At 46.2% G+C, this 25240-nt stretch overlaps 1 protein-coding gene across 1 annotated transcript in view; it reads right to left on the bottom strand.

The window, feature by feature from the left end:
- TDRD7 (tudor domain containing 7) overlaps positions 1 to 25240 on the bottom strand; it is a 227262-nt gene that overhangs the window by 116375 nt on the left and 85647 nt on the right. The window contains exon 6 of the mRNA XM_063914237.1: positions 22481 to 22680. Within this exon, the coding sequence (XP_063770307.1) occupies positions 22481 to 22680 (200 nt within the window). The remainder of the gene's footprint in view (positions 1 to 22480; positions 22681 to 25240) is intronic.

The raw sequence follows: 25240 nt of genomic DNA, 5'->3' as shown, positions 1-25240 counted from the left end.
AGCACCGAATGAGAGAACTCCAGGTCCTCCTCAGTCAGGGTGTGCCCCTGACCAAGTAGCAGCTCGGCAAAGTTGTAAAGCCGAGACCCCTCGGGCAGCCGCCCAAGATGAGCCCACTTCCTTGTGGAATGGGCTTTTACTGATTTTGGCTGTGGCAAGCCTGCCACAGAATGTGCAAGCTGAATTGTACTACAAATCCAGCGAGCAATCGTCTGCTTAGAAGCAGGAACACCCATCTTGTTGGGTGCATACAGGCTAAACAGCGAGTCAGATTTTCTGACTCCAGTCGTCCTGGAAACATATATTTTCAGGGCCCTGACAACGTCAAGTAACTTGGAGTCCTCCAAGTCCCTAGTAGCCGCAGGTACCACAATAGGTTGGTTCATGTGAAAAACAGAAAACACCTTAAGGAGAAATTGAGGACGAGTCCTCAATTCTGCCCTGTCAGAATGAAAAATTAAGTAAGGGCTTTTATATGATAAAGCCGCCCATTCTGACACACGCCTGGCTGAAGCCAGGGCTAATAGAATCTTCACCTTCCATGTGAAATATTTTAATTCCACAGTGGTGAGTGGATCAAACCAATGTGACTTTAGGAAACTCAAAACAACATTGAGATCCCAAGGTGCCACTGGGGGCACAAAAGGAGGCTGTATATGCAGTACCCCTTTTACAAACGTCTGAACTTCAGGCACTGAAGCCAGTTCTTTCTGGAAGAAATTCGACAGGGTCGAAATTTGAACCTTAATGGACCCTAATTTTAGGCCCATAGACAGTCCTGTTTTCAGGAAATGTAGGAACGACCCAGTTGGAATTCCTCTGTAGGGACCTTCTTGGCCTCACACCACGCAACATATTTTCGCCAAATGCGGTGAAAATGTTTTGCGGTTACATCTTTCCTGGCTTCGACCAGGGTAGGGATGACTTCATCTGGAATGCCCTTTCAGGATCCGGCGTTCAACTGCCATGCCGTCAAACGCAGCCGCGGTAAGTCTTGGAACAGACAAGGCCCCTGCTGGAGCAGGTCCTTTCTTAAAGGTAGAGGCCACGGTTCTTCCGTGAGCATCTCTTGAAGTTCCGGGTACCAAGTCCTTCTTGACCCATCCGGAACCACGAGTATCGTTCTTACTCATCTCCTTCTTATGATTCTCAGTACTTTTGGTATGAGATGCATAGGAGGGAACACATACCCTGACTGGTACACCCACAGTGTTACCAGAGCGTCCACCGCTATTGCCTGAGGGTCCCTTGACCTGGCGCAATATTTGTCTAGTTTTTTGTTCAGGCGGGACGCCAACATGTCCACCTTTGGTTTTTCCCAACGGTTTACAATCATGTGGAAGACTTCCCGCTGAAGTCCCCACTCTCCCGGGTGGAGGTTATGCCTGCTGAGGAAGTCTGCTTCCCAGTTTTCCACTCCCGGAATTAACACTGCTGAGAGTGTTATCACATGATTTTTTGCCCAGCGAAGAATCCTTGCAGTTTCTGCCATTTCCCTCCTGCTTCATGTGCCGCCCTGTCTGTTTACGTGGGCGACTGCCGTGATGTTGTCCCACTGGATCAATACCAGCTGACCTTGAAGCAGAGGTCTTGCTAAGCTTAGAGCCTTGTAAATTGCCCTTAGCTCCAGTATATTTATGTGGAGAGAAGTCTCCAGACTTGATCACACTCCCTGGAAATTTTTTTCCTTGTGTGACTGCTCCCCAGCCACTCAGGCTGGCATCCGTGGTCACCAGGACCCAGTCCTGAATGTCGAATCTGCGGCCCTTTCATAGATGAGCACTCTGCAGCCACCGCAGAAGAAAACACCCTTGTCCTTGGAGACAGGGTTATCCGCTGATGCATCTGAAGATGCGATCCGGACCATTTTCCCAGCAGATTCCACTGAAAGGTTCTTGCGTGAAATCTACCGAATGGGATCGCTTTGTAAGAAACCACCATTTTTCACAGGACCCTTGTGCAATGATGCACTGATACTTTTCCTGGTTTTAGGAGGTTCCCGACTAGCTCGGATAACTCCCTGGCCTTCTTCTCCGGGAGAAAACATCCTTTTCTGGACTGTGTCCAGAATCATTCCTAGGAACATTAGACGTGTCGTCGGAAAAAGCTGCGATTTTGGAATATTTAGAATCCACTCGTGCTGTCGTAGAACTACTTGAGATAGTGCTACTCCGACCGCCAACTGTTCTCTGGACCTTGCCCTTATCAGGAAAGCGTCCATATTTCTTTTAGGAAGAATCATCCTTTCGGCCATTACCATGGTAAAGACCCGGGGTGCCGTGGACAATCCAAACGGCAGCGTCTGAACTGATAGTGACAGTTCTGTACCACGAACCTGAGATACCCTTGGTGAGAAGGGCAAAATTTGGACATGTAGGTAAGCGTCCCTGATATCCAGTGACACCATATCGTCCTGGTTCGCTATCACTGCTCTGAGTGACTCCATCTTGATTTGAACCCTTGTATGTAATTGTTCAAATCTTTTAGATCTCACCGAGCCGTTTGGCTTCAGTACCACAATATAGTGTGGAATAATACCCCTTCCCTTGTTGTAGGAGGGGTACTTTGATTATCACCTGCTGGGAATACAGCCTGTGAATTTTTTCCCAATACTGTCTCCCTGTCGGAGGGAGACGTTGGTAAAGCAGACTTCAGGAACTTGTGAGGGGAAGACGTCTCGAATTTCCAATGTACACCTGGGATACTACGTGTAGGATCCAGGAGTCCACTTGCGAGTGAGCCCACTGCGTGCTGAAACTCTTGAGATGACCCCCCACCGCACCTGAGTCCGCTTGTATGGCCCCAGCGTCATGCTGCGGACTTGGCAGAAGCTGTGGAGGACTTCTGTTCCTGGGAATGGGCTGCCTGCTGCAGTCTTCTTCCCTTTCCTCTAACCCTGGGCAGATATGACTGGCCTTTTGCCCGCCTGCCTTTATGGGTACGAAAGGACTGAGACTGAAAAGACTGTGTCCTTTTCTGCTGAGATGTGACTTGGGGTAACAAAAGTGGATTTTCCAGCTGTTGCCATGGCCACCAGGTCCGATGGACCGCCCCTTTATACGGCAATACTTCCATGTGCCGTCTGGAATCTGCATCACCTGACCACTGTCATGTCTATAAACATCGTCTGGCAGATATGGACATCACATCTACTCTTGATGCCAGAATGCGCATCTCGCATATATAGAAATGCATCCTTAAAATGCTCTATAGTCAATAAAATATTGTTCCTGTCAAGGGTATCAATATTTTCAGTCAGGAAATCCGACCAAGCCCCCCCAGCGCTGCACATCCAGGCTGAGGCGATTGCTGGTCGTAGTATAACACCAGTATGTGTGTATATACTTTTTAGGATATTTTTCAGCTTCCTATCAGCTGGCTCTTTGAGGGCGGCCGTATCTGGAGACGGTAACGCCACTTGTTTTTATAAGCGTGTGAGCGCCTTATCCACTCTAAGGTGTGTTTCCCAACTCGCCCTCACTTCTGGCGGGAAAAGGTATACCTCCAATAATTTTCTATCGGAGGAAACCCACGTATCATCACACACTTTAATTTATCTGATTCAGGAAAAACTACAAGTAGATTATTCCCACCCTACATAATACCCTTATTTGTGGTACTTGTAGTATCAGAAATATGTAACACCTCCTTCATTGCCCTTAACATGTAACGTGTGGCCCTAAAGGAAAATACGTTTGTTTCTTCACCGTCGACACTGAAGTCAGTGTCCGTGTCGACCAACTGAGGTAAATGGGCGTTTTTACAAGCCCCTGACGGTGTCTGAGACGCCTGGACAGGTACTAATTTGTTTGCCGGCCGTCTCATGTCGTCAACCGACCTTGCATCGTGTTGACATTATCACGTAATTCCTAAATAAGCCATCCATTCCGGTGTCGACTCCCTAGAGAGTGACATCACCAATACAGGCAATTTGCTCCGCCTCCTCACCAACATCGTTGTCCTACATGTCGACACACACGTACCGACACACAGCACACACACAGGGAATGCTCTGATAGAGGACAGGACCCCACTAGCCCTTTGGGGAGACAGAGGGAGAGTTTGCCAGCACACACCAAAAACGCTATAATTATACAGGGACAACCCCTTATACAAGTGTTTTCCCTTATAGCATTTTCACATATGTAATCATATCGCCAAATAAGTGCCCCCCCTCTCTGTTTTAACCCTGTTTCTGTAGTGCAGTGCAGGGGAGAGCCTGGGAGCCTTCCTCACAGCAGAGCTGAGCAGGAAAATGGCGCCGTGTGCTGAGGAGAATAGGCCCCGCCCCCTAAAACGGCGGGCTCTTCTCCCGGAGTTTGTGAGATCTGGCAGGGGTTAAATACATCCATATAGCCTCAAGGGCTATATGTGATGTATTTTAGCCATAAAAAAGGTATAATACATTGCTGCCCAGGGCGCCCCCCCCCAGCGCCCTGCACCCTCAGTGACCGCTGGTATGAAGTGTGCTGACAACAATGGCGCACAGCTGCAGTGCTGTGCGCTACCTTATGAAGACTGAAAGTCTTCTGCCGCCTGTTTCTGGACCTCTGGACCTCTTCAACTTCGGCATCTGCAAGGGGGGTCGGCGGCACGGCTCCGGGACGAACCCCAGGGTGAGACCTGTGTTCCGACTCCCTCTGGAGCTAATGGTGTCCAGTAGCCTAAGAAGCAAATCCATCCTGCACGCAGGTGAGTTTACTTCTCTCCCCTAAGTCCCTCGTAGCAGTGAGCCTGTTGCCAGCAGGACTCACTGAAAATAAAAAACCTAACTTAAACTTTTATTCTAAGCAGCTCAGGAGAGCCACCTAGATTGCACCCTTCTCGGCCGGGCACAAAAATCTAACTGAGGCTTGGAGGAGGGTCATAGGGGGAGGAGCCAGTGCACACCACCTGATCCTAAAGCTTTTATTATTGTGCCCTGTCTCCTGCGGAGCCGCTAAACCCCATGGTCCTGACGGAGTCCCCAGCATCCACTTAGGACGTTAGAGAAAAAGAATATATAAAAAAAAACCCATATAATTAAAATATCACTTAGCTTCCTGTATACGATCCTTTGATAGGGCCCCGTGCAAACCAGGGGTTGACTTTCACTTTATTCTATCCAAGGCGGGAAAAGAATAAACACTGAGGATTTGAGACCATCTTGTCACGGCTCACCTAGAGCTTTATCAACAGAGCGACCAGCACAGAAGGAATAACTTTACTTCAGCATTCATAAGAAATAGTAATATGAATATACATATTTAAATACACATATACACACATATATCTATATATACACACACATCTCGTATATTATATATATATATATATATATATATATATATATATATATATATATATATATATATTTGGTCAGGAACAGCAGGGTCCCTAGTGACATTAATGTGTACTGAATGTGTATGAACATGTACTGAATGCCAATGTTGTGGATCTAACCAGGAAACATTACGGTCGACATAAGACATAGTATTCGTCGACAACAGGGAGTAGTAACCGGGCAAAATATATATATATATATATATATATATATATATATATACACACACACACACACACACACACACACACAGGTAGAGGTTTTTTACATGATCATGTTAATTTACACCCAGTCATAATAGTTGGTGCCGACAGGGTCACCCACATACGTCTGTCTCCCATACAGTGTTTACTTTGGAAAAGCTTACAACTACTGACATGCTGACACTTCATCTCCTGAATCAAGTACCATCAGGAGTCGGCAATGCCGACAGAGGGATTCCCATAGCTGTTTGTGGCAGAGCACTCACACATGTCGACACACGTGTACTAAACACCCACCGACATCGCTATAATGGGTAGATTCCAGTATCTGACAGGGAAAACGCAGAAACTTTTATCAACTCATTAATCACACGCTCATATATATATATATATATATATATATATATATATATTGCTTCATTATGAACCTATAGTGCACTAAACAACTGTGCCCCCCTCGTTTTACACTGTTAATTGTTCAACAGTGTTTTGGCGGGGCCAGCGTCTCTGTGAGGAGAAAATGGCGCTGTATAGAGTTGAGGGCTAAGCCACGCCCCCTTCTCGCCACGCTTTAGTCCCGCTAATTTTTCACCTTTGTATACTGGCGGGGGTCAGTATACAGTGCCTATGCACTGTATACCTCTTTGCCAGGCATGTATATGAGGTATATTGCTGCCCAGGGCGCCCCCCCTGCGCCCTGCACCCTTTTAGTGCTGCTTGTGTGTGGGAGCAATGGCGCGCAGCGCGACCGCTGTGCGGTACCTCAGAGACTCTGAAGTCTTCTGTCGTCACTGAAGTCTTCTGTTCTTCCTTTACTCACCCGGCTTCTTTCTTCTGGCTATGTGAGGGGGGTGACGGCGCGGCTCCGGGAACGAGCAGCTAGGCGAACCAAGTGATCAGACCCTCTGGAGCTAATGGTGTCCAGTAACCTAAGAAGCAGAACCCTTGAACTTAGAAGAAGTAGGTCTGCTTCTCTCCCCTCACTTCCACGATGCAGGGAGCCTGTAGCCAACAGGTCTCCCTGAAAATAATAAACCTAACAAAAGGCTTTTCAGAGAAACTCAGGAGAGCTCCCCTAGTGTGTGTCCAGTCTCTCTGGGCACAGAGTCTAACTGGAGTCTGGAGGAGGGGCATGGAGGGAGGAGCCAGTTCACACCCATTCAAAATCTTATAGTGTGCCCATGTCTCCTGTCTATACGCCATGGTCCTTTCGGAGTCCCCAGCATCCTCTAGGACGTAGGAGAAAACCTGCTTAAATATGAATGTCAACACGCCTGACAATATGGCTTTATGTTCGATTCACTATGGTATGATTCATGTGTAGGAGAAGCTGACAGATAAAGAGTCTCTGCAGCAGCATGGTACATTGGGGGTAATTCAGATCTGATCGCTGCTGTGCGTTTTTGCACAGCATGCGATCAGGTAGTCAATGCGCACGCGCTTCAGACAACAAAGGGCATCGCTGGTCAGTGACGGGATGGTGAGAAAAATCTGATTGCACAGGCATTCGCACGGTGATTGACAGAAGGAAGCCATTTGTGGGTGGTAACTGACCGTTTACTGGGCGTGTCCTGAAAAACGCAGATGTGTCCAATCGTTTTCAGGGGGGGGGGGGGGGGTTTCTGAGGTCAGCTTCGACCCGATCAGCCTGTTCTCATGGCACTGTAGGAGTAAGTCCTGGGCTGCGCAGAGACTACACAAAGTGGATTTTAGCAGCTCTGCGTACACACGGAATTGCACACTTTCACGACTAATTTACACTCCCCCTGGAGGCGGCGACTATCCGAACGCAGGACAGCACAGCTTGTAGCCCAGCGATCAGGTCTGAATCACCCCCATTATACAAAGTCTACCTTAATAGGAGAAACAGATCTGTGACACTGGAGCCTTCAGGAGACCAACAAGATTGACTTTGCAAATATATTTTTAGTAAAAGAGAAAAACGTTAATTATACACACACTGATAATGACTTTGAATCAAAATAGTGCATAGGCCATTCTAGATAACAAGAAACTTTTAGTAAAAAAAACAACAAGCTTGATGATGGCAAATAAGAGACTCTCCCATATTCCCCAAGTTCCTTGTGGGCCTACCCAAGCAGTGTGGAGTACAGATCTCCCAAACAGAGCCAGAAGAGGGAAATACATCCAAGAAATAATGACTAGAGTACTGTAGGATGGATAGATACCAGCCTTACAAAGATCTGCAACATTCCTCTCTGCACAAGTAGTTGTGAGCTCTAATGCAGATATGTCCCACGCAACTGCTTACGAGGAGTGTCTTTTTCGTGATGCAACAAAACCTATTCAAGAGACTGCACTAATTAGATCTGTGACACTTGTATACATATGTGCGACAGAGTCTGAATCTGCATACAAAGTGTTACGGTGCAGTTTTTTTTCCACAAGTTCCAATGTGCTTTGTTTACAGATTCAAACTCCATTGCACACATATATTAAAGTATTGCATATTTCATTAGTTAGTGCAGCCTCGTAAGCTGTTTTGTCACATTGTATTTCAATTAACACCTACATTCGCATGAAAACCGATCTGTGAGGCTCACTCGTGGCAGGCATCTTGCGCAGCATGGTGTATTGCATGGCCACATCAGTATTTCTGGTACTGCATGGCAATATTACTTGTATGCCGGTGTGATTACTCACGCATTCCATCTGGAAAAAGTGTTTTTTTTGTTTGTTTGTTTTTTTAGAAAGGCCATGACATTTTTGAGCCACAGTAGGAGTCAAACACAGCTGTTCTGTATACGCAAGACCCTTCTTTCCTAGATAAAATAAGAATTTACTCACCGGTAATTCTATTTCTCGTAGTCCGTAGAGGATGCTGGGAACTCCGTAAGGACCATGGGGAATAGACGGGCTCCGCAGAAGACTGGGCACTCTAAAAGAAAGATTAGGTACTATCTGGTGTGCACTGGCTCCTCCCTCTATGCCCCTCCTCCAGACCTCAGTTAAGGAAACTGTGCCCGGAAGAGCTGACACAACAAGGAAAGGATTTGGAATCCAGGGTAAGACTCATACCAGCCACACCAATCACACCGTACAACTTGTGATAACCATACCCAGTTAACAGTATGAACAACAACTGAGCCTCAGTAACAGATGGCTCATAACAATAACCCTTTAGTTAAGCAATAACTATATACATGTATTGCAGAGAGTCCGCACTTGGGACGGGCGCCCAGCATCCACTACGGACTACGAGAAATAGAATTACCGGTGAGTAAATTCTTATTTTCTCTGACGTCCTAGTGGATGCTGGGAACTCCGTAAGGACCATGGGGATTATACCAAAGCTCCCAAACGGGCGGGAGAGTGCGGATGACTCTGCAGCACCGCATGAGCAAACTCAAGGTCCTCCTCAGCCAGGGTATCAAACCTGTAGAACTTAGCAAACGTGTTTGACCCCGACCAAGTAGCAGCTCGGCAAAGCTGTAAAGCCGAGACCCCTCGGGCAGCCGTCCAAGAAGAGCCCACCTTCCTTGTGGAATGGGCTTTCACCAATTTTTGATGCGGCAATCCAGCAGCGGAGTGAACCAGCTGAATCGTGCTATAGATCCAGCGAATAGTCTGCTTCGAAGCAGGAGCGCCAACCTTGTTGGCTGCATACAGAATAAACAGCGAGTCAGACATTCTGACTCCCGCCGTTCTGGAAACATACATTTTCAAAACCCGGACTACGTCCAGCAACTTGGAATCCTCCAAGTCCCTAATAGCCGCAGGCATCGCAATAGGCTGGTTCAAATGAAACGATGATACCACCCTAGGAAGAAATTGGGGACGAGTCCTCAATTCTGCCCTGTCCATATGGAAGATCGGATAAGGGTTTTTATATGACAAAAACCGCCAATACTGACACACGCCTAGCCGAAGCTAAGGCCAATAGCATGACCACTTTCCACGTGAGATATTTTAGCTCCCTGGTCTTAAGTGGCTCAAACCAGTGGGATTTCAGGAAATCCAACACAACGTTAAGATCCCAAGGTGCCACCGGTGGCACAAAAGGAGGCTGAATATGCAGCACCCACGGAACAACGTCTGAACTTCAGGCAGTGAAGCCAGTTAATTTTTAGAGAAAATGTATAGGGCCAAAATCTTGACCTTTATGGATCCTAATTTTAGGCCCATAGTCACTCCTGACTGTAGGAAGGGCAGGAATCGACCCCGCTGGAATTCCTCTGTAGGGCTTTCCCGGCCTCACACCAAGCAACCTATTTTCACCATATACAGTGAAAAAGTCTTGCTGTCACGTCTTTCCTAGCCTTTATCAGCGTAGAAATAACTGCATCCGGAATGCCCTTTTCCGCTAGGATCCGGCGTTCAACCGCCATGCCGCCAAATGCAGCCGCGGTAAGTCTTGGAACAGACAGGGCCCCTGTTGCAACATGTCCTGTCTGAGAGGCAGAAGCCCTGAGTCCTCTGAGAGCATTTCCTGCAGCTCCGGGTACAGAGTCCTTCTTGGCCAAGTCGGAGCAAAGAATATTGTTTTCACTCCTCCTTTTATTACAATTCTCAGCCCTTGGGTATGAGAGGAAGAGGAGGGAATACATAGACCGACTGGAACACCCACGGTGTTACTAGTGCGACCACAGCTATCAACTGAGGGTCCCTTGACCCGGCGTAAAACCTTTTTTAGCTTTTTATTGAGGTGGGACGCCATCTAGTCCACCTTAGGCAGTTCCCATCAATTTGCAAACTGCGTGAAGACTTCCTGATGAAGTCCCCACTTTCCCGGGTGGAGGTCGTGCCTGCTGAGGAAGTCTGCTTCCCAGTTGTCCACTCCCGGAATGAACACTGCTGACAGTGCGCTTACTTGATTCTCCGCCCAGCGAAGAATTCTGGTGGCTTCTACCTTCGCCACCCTGCTCCTTGTGCCGCCTTAGCGGTTTACATGAACCCCTGCGGTCTGACTGGATCAGAACCGGTTGGTCGCGAAGCAGGATCTCCGCTTGACTTAGGGCGGTGTATATGGCCCTTAGTTCCAGGATATTGATGTGAAGGCAAGTCTGTTGACTTGACCACAGACCTTGGAAATTTCTTCCCTGTGTAACTGCCCCCCACCCTCGGAGGCTTGCATCCGTGGTCACCAGGAACCAGTCCTGAATGCCGAATCTGCGGCCCTCGAGAAGGTGAGCACTCTGCAGCCACCACAGGAGAGACACCCTGGCCCTGGGGGATAGGGTGATTAACCGATGCCTCTGAAGAGGTGATCCGGACCACTTGTCCAGTAAGTCCCATTGGAAGGTCCTCGCATGGAACCTGCCTAAGGGGATGGCCTCGTATGATGCCACCATCCTTCCCAGGACTCGAGTGCAGTGATGCACTGACACCTGTTTTGGTTTTAATAGATTCCTGACCAGTGTCATGAGCTCCTGAGCTCTCTCTATCGGGAGATAAACCCTTTTCTGGTCTGTGTCTAGGATCGTGCCTAGGAGAGGCAGATGAGCTGTAGGAACCAACTGCGACTTTGGAATATATATAATCCAGCCGTGTCGCCGTTACACTTCCAGAGAAAGTGATACGCTGTTCAGCAACTGCTCTCATGATCTCGCTTTTATGAGGAGATCGTCTAAGTACGTGATAATAGTGACACCTTGCTTCCGCAGGAGCACAATCATATCCGCCATTACCTTGGTGAATATTTTCGGGGCCGTGGAGAGACCAAACGGCAACATCTGAAATTGGTAATGACAATCCCGTACCGCAATTCTGAGGTACGCCTAATGAGGTGGATAAATGGGGACCTGAAGGTATGCATCCCTTATGTCCCGATTCACAATAAAGTCTCCCCTTTTTAGGCTTGCACTGACCGCTCTTAGCGATTCCATCTTGAACTTGAACCTTCTCAGGTATATGTTCAGGGATTTTTAATTCAATATGGGTCTGACCGAACCGTCTGGTTTCGGGATTAAAACATGGTCGAATAATAACACCCTCTTGTTGAAGGAGTGGACCCTTGACCACCACCTGTTAAAGATACAATTTGTGAATTTCAGTTAACACTGGCTCCCTCTCTTGGGGAAAAGCCCGCAGGGCAGTCGGTGAGGGGGCATCTTCTCAGTCCAGCTTGTATCCCTGAGACACAATATCTATTGCCCAGGGATCGAACAGGGAGTGAACCCACTTGTGGCTGAACTTACGAAGGCGTGTCCCCACCGGGCCTAGCTCCGCCTGTGGAGCCCCAGCGACATTGGTGGATTTTTGTAGGGGCCGGGGAGGACTTCTGTTCCTGGGAACTAGCTGCCCGGCTCTGACAAGAAAGGACGCACCTCAGACTTTCTTGATTCTTTATTCGAAAGGCTGCATTTAATAATGTTGTGCTTTCTTAGGCTGTGCAGGAATATAAGGCAAACTAGCAGAATTACCAGCTATAGCTGTGGAGACCAGGCCCGAGAACCCTTCTCCACACAATCCTCAGCCTTCCATATGCCTCTTAAGTCGGCATCATCTGTCCAATGCATATTCTACAGGACACGTCAAGCAGAGATCGACATAGCTTTGACTCTAGGATCCAGTATATCATGTCTCTTTGGGCATGCTTTATAACTATATATCTATCACTTAAGACAGCATCTTTAATATATTTATATTGCATACTAGGGTCTCATCTCTGCTGATAAGGTACCTGTCCACGCTGCCACAGCGCTATAAACCCATGCCGACACAATCGCCGGTCTGGGTAGTATACTAGAATGTGCACGCTATCTGCAGGATCCCTGAGAATAGCAAGTGCTACCGTCTGTGCAAACAGGACACCCCAGGGGAAAATTCTCAACATATCCTGGCCCTAGTGGGGAAAGGATACAGCCTGAGAATTCTCTTGTGGGAAGCTGCCGTCTCTTGTCCGGAGATTCCCGCTCTTTCCTCATGAGAGGAGGGAAATTTACCTCAGCTTTCTTCCCCTTAACATGTGTACTCTCGTGTCAGGGACAGATGAGTCATCAGTGATATGCAAATCATCTATTATTTCAATAATCATATAATTGAATACCTTCTAGCCATCTTGGCTGTAACTTTGCATTATCGTAGTCGACAGTGGAGTTAAACTCCATGTCGATACCAGTGTTTGTTATTATGGATAGTGAGCATGGAGAGACTCTGAAAGTCTCTGACATAGGGACAGACATGGGTAGATTTCCTGTCTGTTCCCTAACCTTTTGTGCAATAAATTCACCTTAGCACTTACACATATCCAAACAGGTGTCGGCGTTGTCGACGGAGACACCCTCTCACACACATATTTGCCCTATCTCCTCCTTAGGGGAGCCTTTTACCTCAGACATGTCGACACACACGTACCGACACACCACACACACAGGGGATGCTCTATTTGAAGACAGTTCCCCCACAAGGCCCTTGGAGAGACAGAGAGAGAGTATGCCAGCACACACCCCAGCGCTATATAACCCAGGGATTACACTACAACTCAGTGTTTACCCAGTAGCTGCTGTATATACAAATTTTGCGCCTAAATTTATGTGCCCCCCCCTCTCTTTTCACCCTTTGTGTACCAGGATACTGCAGGGGAGAGCCTGGGGAGCTTCCTTCCAGCGGAACTGTGAAGAGAAAATGGCGCTGGTGTGCTGAGGAAGAAGGCCCGGCCCCCTCAGCGGCGGGCTTCTGTCCTGTTTCTGACTAAAGATGGCGGGGGTTTTACACATATACAGTCACAGACTGTATTATGTGTATATATTGCCAAAAGAGGTATTCTTATTGCTGCCCAGGCCGCCCCCCCCCCCCCCCCCCCCCAGCGCCCTGCACCCTACAGTAACCGGAGTGTGTGGTGTGCAGTGGGAGCAATGGCGCACAGCTGCAGTGCTGTGCGCTACCTTAATGAAGACCGGAGTCTTCTGCCGCCGATTTCATCTCCTTCTTCTGTCTTCTGGCTCTGCAAGGGGGATGGCGGCGCGGCTCCGGGAACGGACGATCGAGGTCAGGCCCTGTGTTCGAACCCTCTGGAGCTAATGGTGTCCAGTAGCCTAAGAAGCAAGGTCTCAAAAACCCAAAGGCTAAGTATAGTATCAAGGGTACTATAATGGAAACTACTGAGGAGGAAAGAGATTTAGGATTCACTATTTCAAGTGACTTGAAGGCAGGAAAGCAATGCAACAAAGCAATGAGAAAGGCAAGTCAAATGCTTGGTTGCATAGGGAGAGGAATCAGTAGCAGGAAAAAAGGAGTGATAATGCCACTGTATAGGTCATTGGTACGGCCCCATCTGGAATACTGTGTCCAGTTCTGGAGACCCTATCTCCAGAAGGATATAAATACATTAGAGAGTGTACAAAGAAGGGCAACTAAAATGGTGCATGGCCTACATCACAAAACTTACCCGGAAAGGCGAAAAGATCTTAACATGTATAGTTTGGAGGAGAGAAGGGAAAGGGGGGACATGATAGAAACTTTCAAATATATCAAGGGTCTTAACAAAGTTCAGGAGGGAAACATTCTTCAAAGAAAAAGAAGTATTAGAACTCGAGGGCATACATTGAGACTGGAGGGGGGGGAGGTTCAGGGGAAATTTAAGGAAAAATTACTTCACAGAAAGGGTAGTGGATAAGTGGAATAGCCTCCCATCAGAGGTGGTAGAGGCTAAGACTGTAGGGCAATTTAAATATGCTTGGGACAGGCATATCAATATCCTTACAAAGAATTAAGGTTAAAAAAGGGTTGAGATTGCCTAAAGGATAAAATAAAAAAGGGGCAGACTAGATGGGCCAAGTGGTTCTTATCTGCCGTCAAATTCTATGTTTCTATGTAAGCACAAGCTAGCTGCACGCAGGTAGGTTTGCTTCTCTCCCCTCAGTCCCACGTAGCAGTGAGTCTGTTGCCAGCAGATCTCACTGAAAATAAAAAACCTAACAAATACTTTCTTTCTAGCAAGCTCAGGAGAGCCCCCTAGGAGCACCCAGCTCTGGCCGGGCACAGATTCTAACTGAGGTCTGGAGGAGGGGCATAGAGGGAGGAGCCAGTGCACACCAGATAGTACCTAATCTTTCTTTTAGAGTGCCCAGTCTCCTGCGGAGCCCGTCTATTCCCCATGGTCCTTACGGAGTTCCCAGCATCCACTAGGACGTCAGAGAAATATATTTTTACAGTTTCTTCTTTTCACCAGGTGTGTATAAAAATTTGGGAACAATTGCTTACTAGATATTAACGGCGGTAATAACAGTTGGAAAAAAGTCTGCGCTCGGGGCAACTTTATCTTTAAAGATATTCAAAAAGGGTCCTTTGCACCAGAGTCCCCCCACCCCGCCGGCCATCTCGATGCCGGGATCCCGGAGTCAGTATGGTGACTGGCGGCCTCCTGACTGCCGGTCACGCATACCCAACCCGTACATTGAACTGGCCTGTCTATCCTGCTGCCTCCACACTCACACCCGCGAGTGCACACTGCATCCTCCAACATGAGAGCAAGAACTGCGGAAGTCTTCCCAGTTCAGAGTGGAGGTTCTGAATTTCTAATACCCCTATCACACCACACAAATAACCCGGTATCGACCCGGGTGGGATCCGGCATTGGCAGTGTGAAAGGGGTATTAGTTGCCAAGACTGTACTGCAGCACAGAAAGGTGGATCCCTGGTACCACAGAAAGATGGTAAACCCCTCCATCTGACAAAAACACACACACACACACACACACACTACCTGCCTGCCTAAGCTAGAGACACGAAAAAAACACCTGAAGACACTGGGAAAGAGTAGGAGCTCCATTATATGCCATCTGAAGATATGCTTTTCTCCTTCAGGGTCCACAGTGGTATCCACAGGATGAACCTTGGGATATCGGGTAGCGACAGTGGAATGGCATCAACGATCTAAGATTTTCAGACTCCCAGGATGCAATGAGCCAGTCCCTTATATTCCCGCCTCCTGGCTCAGGTAATTCAGTTTTTTGTTGGTGCGGCAGGAGCCGGACCACGGCCTAGAGAGCTGCTAGTTTTTTCAGAAACAAGCTTTTTTTAATTTCTTTTTATAGTCTTACCTCTTTTTTGAGTGATCTTTCTACATAAGCTTATACGTACCATAGAAAGAGTCGCTCCAACAACTCTCCGCCAGGTTGCAACAACGCTTACACCCGTGTACAGTGCTGTTTCGGCGGGCATCAGCTAGGATGTACTAGCAAGTCCAGAATGACGTTACCAGGCTGTGGCCAGAGAATGGAGAGCAGGTAAGGCGTCTGTCCCGCTTAGCGGGTTAAGATGCAGGACACAGAAACACTGTTTCGGGGGGAGACTACCAAACAGGCAGTGGCGCAGCTGCCACCTCAGGTGCACCAGCGCTAGGCCTTAGGGATAATAGGTTCCGGGGATTAGTATGAGACCGCGATAGCAGTGGGGAATAAGGCGCTCCCCTGGTTCCCCCTCCCCCCGGTTCATGACCAGTTTTCTCAAGAGTTTCCCGCCATGAACTGATTTCCCCGCTTCCGTCTGAGACGCTTCAAACAAGACCCAGTCTCAGCATGGTGCGGCTGTGTCACTGGTGTGTCTGTTCATTAATAGCGTCTAGATCCACTGAGCGTTCGTTAGCATAGCGATCGATCCTGGAAGCAGAGTTAAGAGTCCCTCTATCTTGCTCTCTTGAGGCAGGTGATACAGCACTAAGTCTCTACCTACCCTAGGGGTACTGAGTAGTTGTACAAGTGCCTGATGCATATGAGTGTTGTAAACGGTTACTGCTGTATCTTTCGCTGTGTGTCTGAATACGTTAAAAGGTCCTATATAAGGTAATGCAGTAATAAGTTTTTCCTACATACCTGAAATTTATTTTGTAGTTAAATATGTGCTCATATTGCTAATGTATAGCATGTGACTGATTGCTAGTGTGGCTGCTGATACTATGTTTCTGTCAGTTTTGCTTTCCTCTTATATCTGATGCTCAATGCTGGTGCAAAGCAGGGAGGGGTCTGATTGTATTTCAGTTTAACAAAAAGTGAATACCGTCACAATTGTGTAGTTTGCACCGTATGTGTGTGTGATAAAATTGCCATGTCTAAGAGAGGCAAGGGTGAAGAGGATACACGCTCTATAGTAGCACCTACATTAATATCATGTTTGTCCTGCAAACCTCTCAGGATATGGTACAAAATGGGTTATTCGCAAATTGTTATAGCTTTCATCAAAGCCTCTTTAATAATCCAACGCAGGCACAGGTTCAGGCAAAACCTCCTTGGGCATTTTTTGCACAAACATTATCCAATATAGCTGAACGAATGATGAGGAATAGGTTACCCATTTAACCCTTATATGCAACATTCCCCCTGGGTTATGACACATCCAATTCAGGAATCTGCAGCCTTTCAACAAAAACAGGCTGTCAGGCCTATAGAACCGAAATCACATAGACATGAAACAACATCTTCACAGTCTACACATGTTTCAGAAGAGGACACTTCTGAAGGGTTCACTACGATATGCCGGCGGCCGGGCTCCCGGCGACCAGCATACCGGCGCCGGGAGCCCGACCGACGGCTTACCGACAGTGTGGCAAGCGCAAATGAGCCCCTTGCGGGCTCACTACGCTCGCCACGTTACGTTCGTGGACCCCCATGAGGGAGAATAAGTGTCGGTATGCTGGGGGTCGGGCTCCCGGCGCCGGTATACTGAGCGCCGGGAGGCCGACCGCCGGCATACTGAAGACCACCCCTTCTGAAGACTAAGCTGATTCCTCCCATTCTGGGTCTGCATATAGAGATGATGAATGTCTCGGCTCAGTAGATGTACCTGAGCTAATTAATGCAATGAAAGCCATTCTGTCTTTAGAGGAGGCAGCAGAACCTTTGTTAAAATCTAGGGTACCTGTGTTTAAACGTCCCAAAACGGTCAGGACAGAATTTCCAGAGTCAGAACAGCTGACAGAAGTTATGCAGGAAGCATGGGTCATACGCAGTAAGAAGTTCAGAATGCCTAAGAAATGGTACTCTCATTATCTTGTTCCGACTGGGGACTGTTTGAAGAGGGAGGTTCATCCAAAAGTAGATGCGCATGTGATTCCACTGGTGCGTAATTCTACATTACCTCTGCCTTCAACATCATTAAATGATGTAACAGATAGAAAAATAGATGGTTTTCTTAAAACCGTGGTTTACCTTGTCAGGGGCAGTTGTAAGACCGGCCATGGCCACAGCATGGATGGGAAAAGCAGTGGCGGCCTAGGTTGATGCATTGGAAGATGATTTTTGACTAGCTAATAGGGAACAAAAATACCATGTTGCACATATTAAGCAGGCAGCTGTCTTTATGGAAGAAGCAGCCTTGGATATGGGTACAGTAGCTTCTCAAGCATCAGCTTCAGCAGTAGCAACTCGCAGAGCTGTTTGGCTGCATACATGGAAGGCGAACTCAGAATCCAAAAAGGTACTAGAGTCTTTGCCATTTGTTGGAAATATTCTGTTTAGGACAGAATTAAACAACATTTTAGAGTCTGAAGCAGAGTCTAAGAAAGCAAAGTTTCCTTCAACATATAAATCTAAACACAAGTTTCCGGCCCTTTCAGACCCAAGGTAAAGCAAAAGGAAAGGGTTATGGCAAACAGTCCCAATCAGATAACTCCGGATAAACTAAAAAGCATTGGACAACCAGAGGGCCACTATCTAAACCAGAGTATAAGCCATCAGCCTGATGGCACGGGCCTCCACCTGGGGGACCCCGGTGTGGGAGACAGACTTCTTCTATTTGCACAGATCTGGCAGCAGTCCTCCACAGATGCCTGAGTGCAAGAAGCGGTGTCTCACGGTTATGCCTTTGCCTTCAAGAAACACCCTCCACAAAGGTTTTTTTTTTTGTACTTCAGTCGAAACGAATGCCAGGGCACTTCAAGAGGCAATTCAGAAGTTGTTACAATCAGGAGTGCTCGTACCGGTTCCTCCTGCACAGCAGGGACAAGGTTATTATTCCAGCCCGTTTCTAGTACAGAAACCAAATGGGAGATTCTCAATCTCAAATCTCTGAACAAATAAATTTGGGTGCCTTGTTTTCACATGGAGACCTTGCATTCCATTATTTTGGCCATGGAGCAGAGGGATTTTATGGTAACCCTAGATATCCAGGATGCTTACCTGCATGTACCTATAGCACCTTCCCACCAGTGCTATCTCAGGTTTGTTATCTTACAGCAACATTTCCAGTTCAGGCTCTACCTTCTGGACTGGCTACAGCTCCAAGAGTGTTTACCAAAGTCATGGTGGTGATGGCAGCTTATCTTCATCGTCAGGGGGATAAGTATTTTCCCATACCTAGATGACCTGGCTCAGTCCCAGGAAACTCTGCAGTGCCATCTTCAACTGACTATAGCCTGCTTAAAAAGCCATGGCTGGCTCATAAATTGGGCAAAGTCATCCCTGGTTCCGTCACAACGCATGACGTATCTAGTGGCTGTATTGGATTCCAGTCTTGTGAGAATCTTCCTACCTCTGAACAAAACTTCAACATTACAGATGAGGATTTAGGGGCTACTACACAGTCAGAGGGTATCCATTCATGCAGCAATGCGAGTGATGGGATCAATGGTGTCAACATTCGACATGGTTTAATATGCTCAAATCCATTCAACATCTGATTCTTTCCGAATGGAATGAACTGCAACAGACGATAAAAATTCAGGCTATGTTTCTTCCTCAGGAAGTACGGCGGCTGTTAGCTTGGTGGCTACAGACATTCCATCTGGATAAAGAGCGACCCTTTTGGATCTCAGACTGGGAAGTTCTGACAACAGATGCCACTCTTCGAGGTTAGGGATGCGTGACAGAACAGGGCTTTTTCAAGGGATAGTGGACCAAGGAAGAAAGTTGCCTGCCAAATCAATATACTGGAACTTCGGGCCACATAAATGGCACTTACTCAGGCAAAAGAAATACTTCACGGCAAGCCGATTCAGATTTGCTAGGACAATGCAACGGCAATAGCGTACCTCAATCACCAAAGAGGAACACGCAGTAGAAGGGCAATGAAGGAGGTAAGCCGCACGTTAAGGTGGGTAGAACTTCATCATCCAGCCGTGTCCGCAGTGTTCATTCCTGGAGTCCTAAATTGGGAAGCGGACTCTCTCAGGTGGCGCCATTCATGCAATCGAATGGGCCTTACACCCAGAAGTCTTTCAGATTCTAGTAAACAAGTGGGGACTGCCGGAAGTAGACCTCATGGCTTCTCGTTAGAACAACAAAGTACCCGCACACGGGTCAAGAACAACGGATCCCAAATCAATCTTCGTGAATGCTCCGTCAGTGAAATGGGAGTTAACTGTATGGTTCCAAAAGAAAATTGCTAACCTACAGGATGTTCGCACTTTTTTCCAAGGAATGCTCCACATTCAACCTCCTTTCGTTCCCCCTACAGCCCCTTGGGATCTAGAAATAGTCCTAAGGGCACTTCAAGTTGCCCCATTTGAACCACTGAATAAAGTGGATTTGAAATGGTTGACAGATAAAGTTCTCTTTCTACTGGCAATTGCTTCAGCTAGAAGAGTTTCAGATTTAAGGGCGTTAGGTCCTCCTGCATTTCTGATTTTTCATCCAGACAGAGCAGTTCTCCGAACTAAATCTTTTTATCTTCCTAAGGTGGTCTCTAAGTTCCAACTTAACGAGGAATTGTTCCGGCTTTTCAGGGACCGGATCTTTTTGCGGGAGATGCATCACTGGACGTAGTTCGTGCTCTAAGGATCTACGTGGGACGTGCCATCAGAAAGAGACACTCTCTTCGTTCTCTACGTATTTCACAAGAGATGATGGCCTGCTGATAAGCAAACGCTGGCTAGATGGCTTCGAATGACTATTCGGAAGCCTATTCTCAAGCTGATCTCCCTATTCTGGCTAAATGTCTATGCCCACTCTACTTGTAAGGTAGGTCCATCATGAGCAGTACAACGTGGTGCCTCAGCTGAGCAGATACGTAAGGCAGCCACATGGTCTTTCATTCACACATTTATTAGCCATTATGCCTTTGATACCTTTGCCTCTCAGGACGCTGCTTTTGGGCAAAGGATTCTCCTGTCCAATCAGGAGCATCCCATCCACTAAATTCTGCTTCAGGACATCCTAAGGTATATCCTGTGGATACCACTGTGGACCCTGAAGGAGAAATGAGAAGTTATGGTAGGCTTACGGTCGATAACTTTCTCCGTAGTCCACAGTATCCACAAGGATCCCACCCTGATGCACCCGAGTTGAGGATCCTTACACTTAACATCTTCCTTCTTGTATGGAAGCCTGATTAGGGCTCTCCATTATGCTCCTGCCTTGAGCTTTCGGAAAACAACTGAATTGCCTGAGCCAGGGATATAGGGGACTGGCCCATTGCATCCTGGGAGTCTTAAAAGCTTAAATAGTTGGTGCCATTCCGCTGTCACTACCGGATAGCTCAAGGTATATCCTATGGACACTGTGGGCTTCGGAGAAATAGTTAGACGGTAAGTCTACCATAACTTCTCTTTTTTTTTTATTTTTAAACCACCTGTCTCTACCAATCTAGAATAGACTTAATGGTAAAATGTAAAGAAAGGATACACAAATGCAGTTACTGTTAGTTTTTTTTTTCTCTAGTACCCTTTGTTTAAAACTGGCAAGACCTTTAGGCCGCCACAGACATGGCTTTAACTTCTGTTGCTGTCCTGGTTAAATGGGAGTACGGAAACTGGTGTCAGCTCTTAAATCTTGAGCTGGTGATTGGGATATTCCAATAATTATTACTTCCTTAATCATCCTGATGAAGGCGGGTCGTTTTGTGCAAGCTATTTATTGAAAAATGTAACATTCTTTTGACCTATGCTGAAATCCTTTACCGATTTAGGTCTGAATGTATTCCCCCCCCCCCCCCCCTTTTAAAATACTGTACCTTCAGTTACATTACACTGTTCAGTTCTGAATGCCCTTCTTTTAAAACTATGTTTCTAATCTGTATAACTGCTTCCTATCGATGTACTCCTGGTAAGGCTTCAGCCAGTGCCAATTACTAAAATTTGGTCAACTGGCAAAGAAACATTCCTGGATGAACCTAAAATGCCTTGGAAGATTTGGCTTCTACATACTACATAAGAATTTGGCGATTTCCTCCAGAGATAAACTAATTCAAGCAAGTATCCTTATAATATTTACCATGCATCTCCTCGATTACAGAGGGTGGGCAATACAGAGAATTGGTAGAATTTGGTATTGGTTTTAAATGCTGGTACTTTTCTTAATTTTCAGTGTCAGGTGCCTGGCCATTATGCCATTCTGGCCATATGTTACAGAATTTATAGGAAATGCCTCTATTTACAGAATGTTTGGCTTCTGACAAATATGATGGGATTTTTTGGAGACCAATTCTAATTTTGTTATGTGTTATTCAGAGATAAAGGCAGATCTTGCTTCGAAGCAAAATGCATCCATATACTCACATGCTGGTGGCCGCCCTGCAGAGGGCAAGGCAGGCCAGCATGTGTAGCGCTGCCTTACAATGGTTTCACAATTTAATTAGGAACACATCAAATAGAGGTCGACCCCTGGCTGCACATAAGCTGGCCCTGAAAACGGCTATGACACGTCTGTGTTTCCTAATCCCCCCCCCTTCCCCCCAAAATGTTTCGTCAGCAATCCTAAAGTCTGGAAGAATTTCATATCTGAAATGCTTTCGGGTATGGGAGACTCAACCGGCATCTAAAATTCTAAAATGACTTCTCAGAAACCATGACTGTGATTTTTATTTTTTAAATCACTGCATCAGTTATTTCCATATACTGCTACCTTGGTAACACAGTTTTACCACTTACAAAAATATAATTATAAATGTGATGTGCCATTCATTTTGTTAAAACAAAAAGGCAGATAGTTGACCCCCTACATACCGAATGACAAATAAATGCACAGCTGCAAATCACATCTCGTCAGCTAAATAAATTGACCGCTACGCGCAGTAAGGAAGAATGTATACTAAAAAGCTTTGCAAGTACTGTTTGCCATACCGTACAAATATGCGTCCAATAAACAACTTGTTTTAACACTTCTTCACTCAAATCATGTTTGAAGTCCTCCTTGTATACATGTTGTAATTTCAGTAATGGTATACCATTGCTGTGCTTGCTGAAAAGATCACGGAGGTTGCTCTGTATCAAGGAGAGGTTCGGATGGAAATTGGCGAGCAACGCAGGTTTTGGGTTATTAGCTAAAAAAAAAACACAAATAAAATTAAAAAAATTAAGCAACATTTAATTGTCTTTCAGTTCTTTGAAATATAATCAAGGCAGATATTCTGTACACTAATAGGTTTTATAAAACTTAATAGCAACACTTAATGAAATAGTTTTGTCTTTTTTTTTTTTTTTTAACACACCATGTATAGTTTGACTATTTTTTCTTTTCAAAGATTACAAAGGTAGGCTGACATACTGTAATTCTACAAAAAACAAACATCCAAAACATAATTTTAAAAGATTAACATTAACATAACATTAAAAACTAATTAGTGATTACTGGAAAATTTTCCATAAAAATGCTTGATTTAAAACAAACAAAAAATAAATAAATAATTAGTTGAAGTAGACAAGCTGCACTTGACAGACTGAGGAAGCCTGCTAAATCACTGCAAGAAACAACAACCAAAGAAACAAATAAATAAATAAAAAAGAGGAATTTTGGTCACTTACCATTGAATCCTTTTCTCTGAAGCAGGCTGGGGGACATGGTCCACTGTTGTAGGTTGGGACTCAGGAACTAGCACCTAGATATTAACAAACCCCTACCCCCAAGGAACCCCAGAATGCCAGTACTTCTTTAAGAGAGTCTGGTAAGTAGCAGTAACCCAGTTAATTGGTTTGAACAATAAAACAAACCACTAGGGAAATGAGATTCAAGAACCAAAACCCTGCATGACTCAGTGTGAGGAAAGGAGTGGAATGCGCTTACATCCGGTCTGGAGCCGGCCTCCCTGCACTAGAATAGGCTCAAGTGATGATAGAGCAGATGCAATGTGCAATGGTCTGCTTTGTGGCCAAACATGTTTATGTGCGTCGTACAGAACAAGCAGAGAATTTGTGCTTCGGAAAGAAGTCTTGTCCAAGTAAATCCACAGATCTCGGACTATGTTTAGCAGAGCCAGATCATGCCAGTCCCGGTAAGTCATGGAAGGAAGAAAAACTGAAAGAGACAATTTCCTGGTTTAAGTGGAAAACTGAAATAACTTTCGGCTGGAACACAGGCACCGTACGGAGTATTAATCTATCATCACTGAATATGAGAAAAAGACGGCAAAGTCTGCAACTCAGAAACACACTGAGCTGATGTGACATCCATATGGAAGACAAGCTTCCAAATAACGAAATGAAGATCCACGGCATGTAAAAGGCTCAAATAAAGCATGTTTGAGAGCCAATAAGATTAAACTGAGATCCTACGGTGCAACCAGCAATTGAAACAGTGATTGAATACACATCATACCCTGTAGAAATGTCCAAATCTCTGGAAGAAGGGCCAACCACCACTGAAAATAAAAGGACAGAGCTGAAATCAGCACTTTCCAAGAATTAAGTTTTAGACCGGTTTCCAAACCCCTTTGAAGGAAAGCCAAGAAATGAGATGGACAACATCTGGAGACATGGATCCCTCTCTGTTCACACCACAAGATATAGATTTTCCATACGATGTAGTAATTACGTAACGAAACCTGTTTTCGTGCTCGCAGTATAGTACGGACTACAAGGAGAGAAAAACCATTAGCCTTCAAAAGCTTGGTCTCAAAAACCAGGCTTATAAAGCCAACCGATGCAGGTTCTCGTGTAGAAATGGACCTTGTTGCAGCAGGACTGCATGTAGAGGAAAGTGCCACCCGGGACCTACCGACATTTTGGGAATATTTGCATACCATGAACTGCACAGCCATTCTCGAGCCACAAGGATTACAGTCACCTATGACGCGCTTTAGTACCCAAGGCAATATTTGGATTGGGGTAAATAGATATGCTTGATGAAAATCCCATGGAACCATCATGTCATCCACTATGAAAGCCAGTGGGTCCCTGAGCCTCTCACAAAACTGGAATCTTGAAGTTGTGTCAACAGGCCATGAGATGCACCTGCAGAAGCCCCATTTCCGAAATAACTGTTGGAAGACCTCTGGATTGAGAACCCACTCCTTTGGTAGAAACGTGGTTCTGCTGAGGAAGTCTACTTACCAATTGTCCACTCCTGGTATGAACACCGCTGAGAATGCCGGAACAAAAGGTCCCCTGCCCAAGAAAGAATTGATGCAGCACTCTTCATGCCTCCCTGATGATTTACATATGCCAACGCCGTAGGGTTGTCCGGCAGAATACGAACAGGCTGGCCAGGATGGACTAAGCTCCCAAGAGAGCCATAAAAATGGCTCAGAGCTTAAGCAAGTTGATTGGAAGAGCGGTCTCAGACACCTTGGAGTAGAAGATGTAATGTCACTGCACCCTAACTTAGGAGACTCGCATTCGTGCTTACAACTGCCCAATCTGGAGTGAACATGGATCGTCCCTGGAGGAGATGATCAGAAACCAGCCATCAAATAAGATTTATGAGAAACTAAGAGGATAGGGATGCGGAGCACTCCGTCCAATTTTTGAGAATTTTCTACTGGAATTCACACTAGTAGAATATGGGGTACTGAATGGTCTCGAAGGTGGAGACCATTGTGCCCAACAACTTAATGCATAACAAGATTGACTGGTGGACCGTATCATCGTGACCAAGTTCTGAAGGTA

Source organism: Pseudophryne corroboree, chromosome 1, assembly GCF_028390025.1.
Source record: "Pseudophryne corroboree isolate aPseCor3 chromosome 1, aPseCor3.hap2, whole genome shotgun sequence".
Lineage (NCBI taxonomy): Eukaryota > Metazoa > Chordata > Amphibia > Anura > Myobatrachidae > Pseudophryne > Pseudophryne corroboree.
The sequence above is the reverse complement of the archived record's forward strand: the minus strand, read 5'-3'. Positions and strand labels throughout refer to the sequence as shown.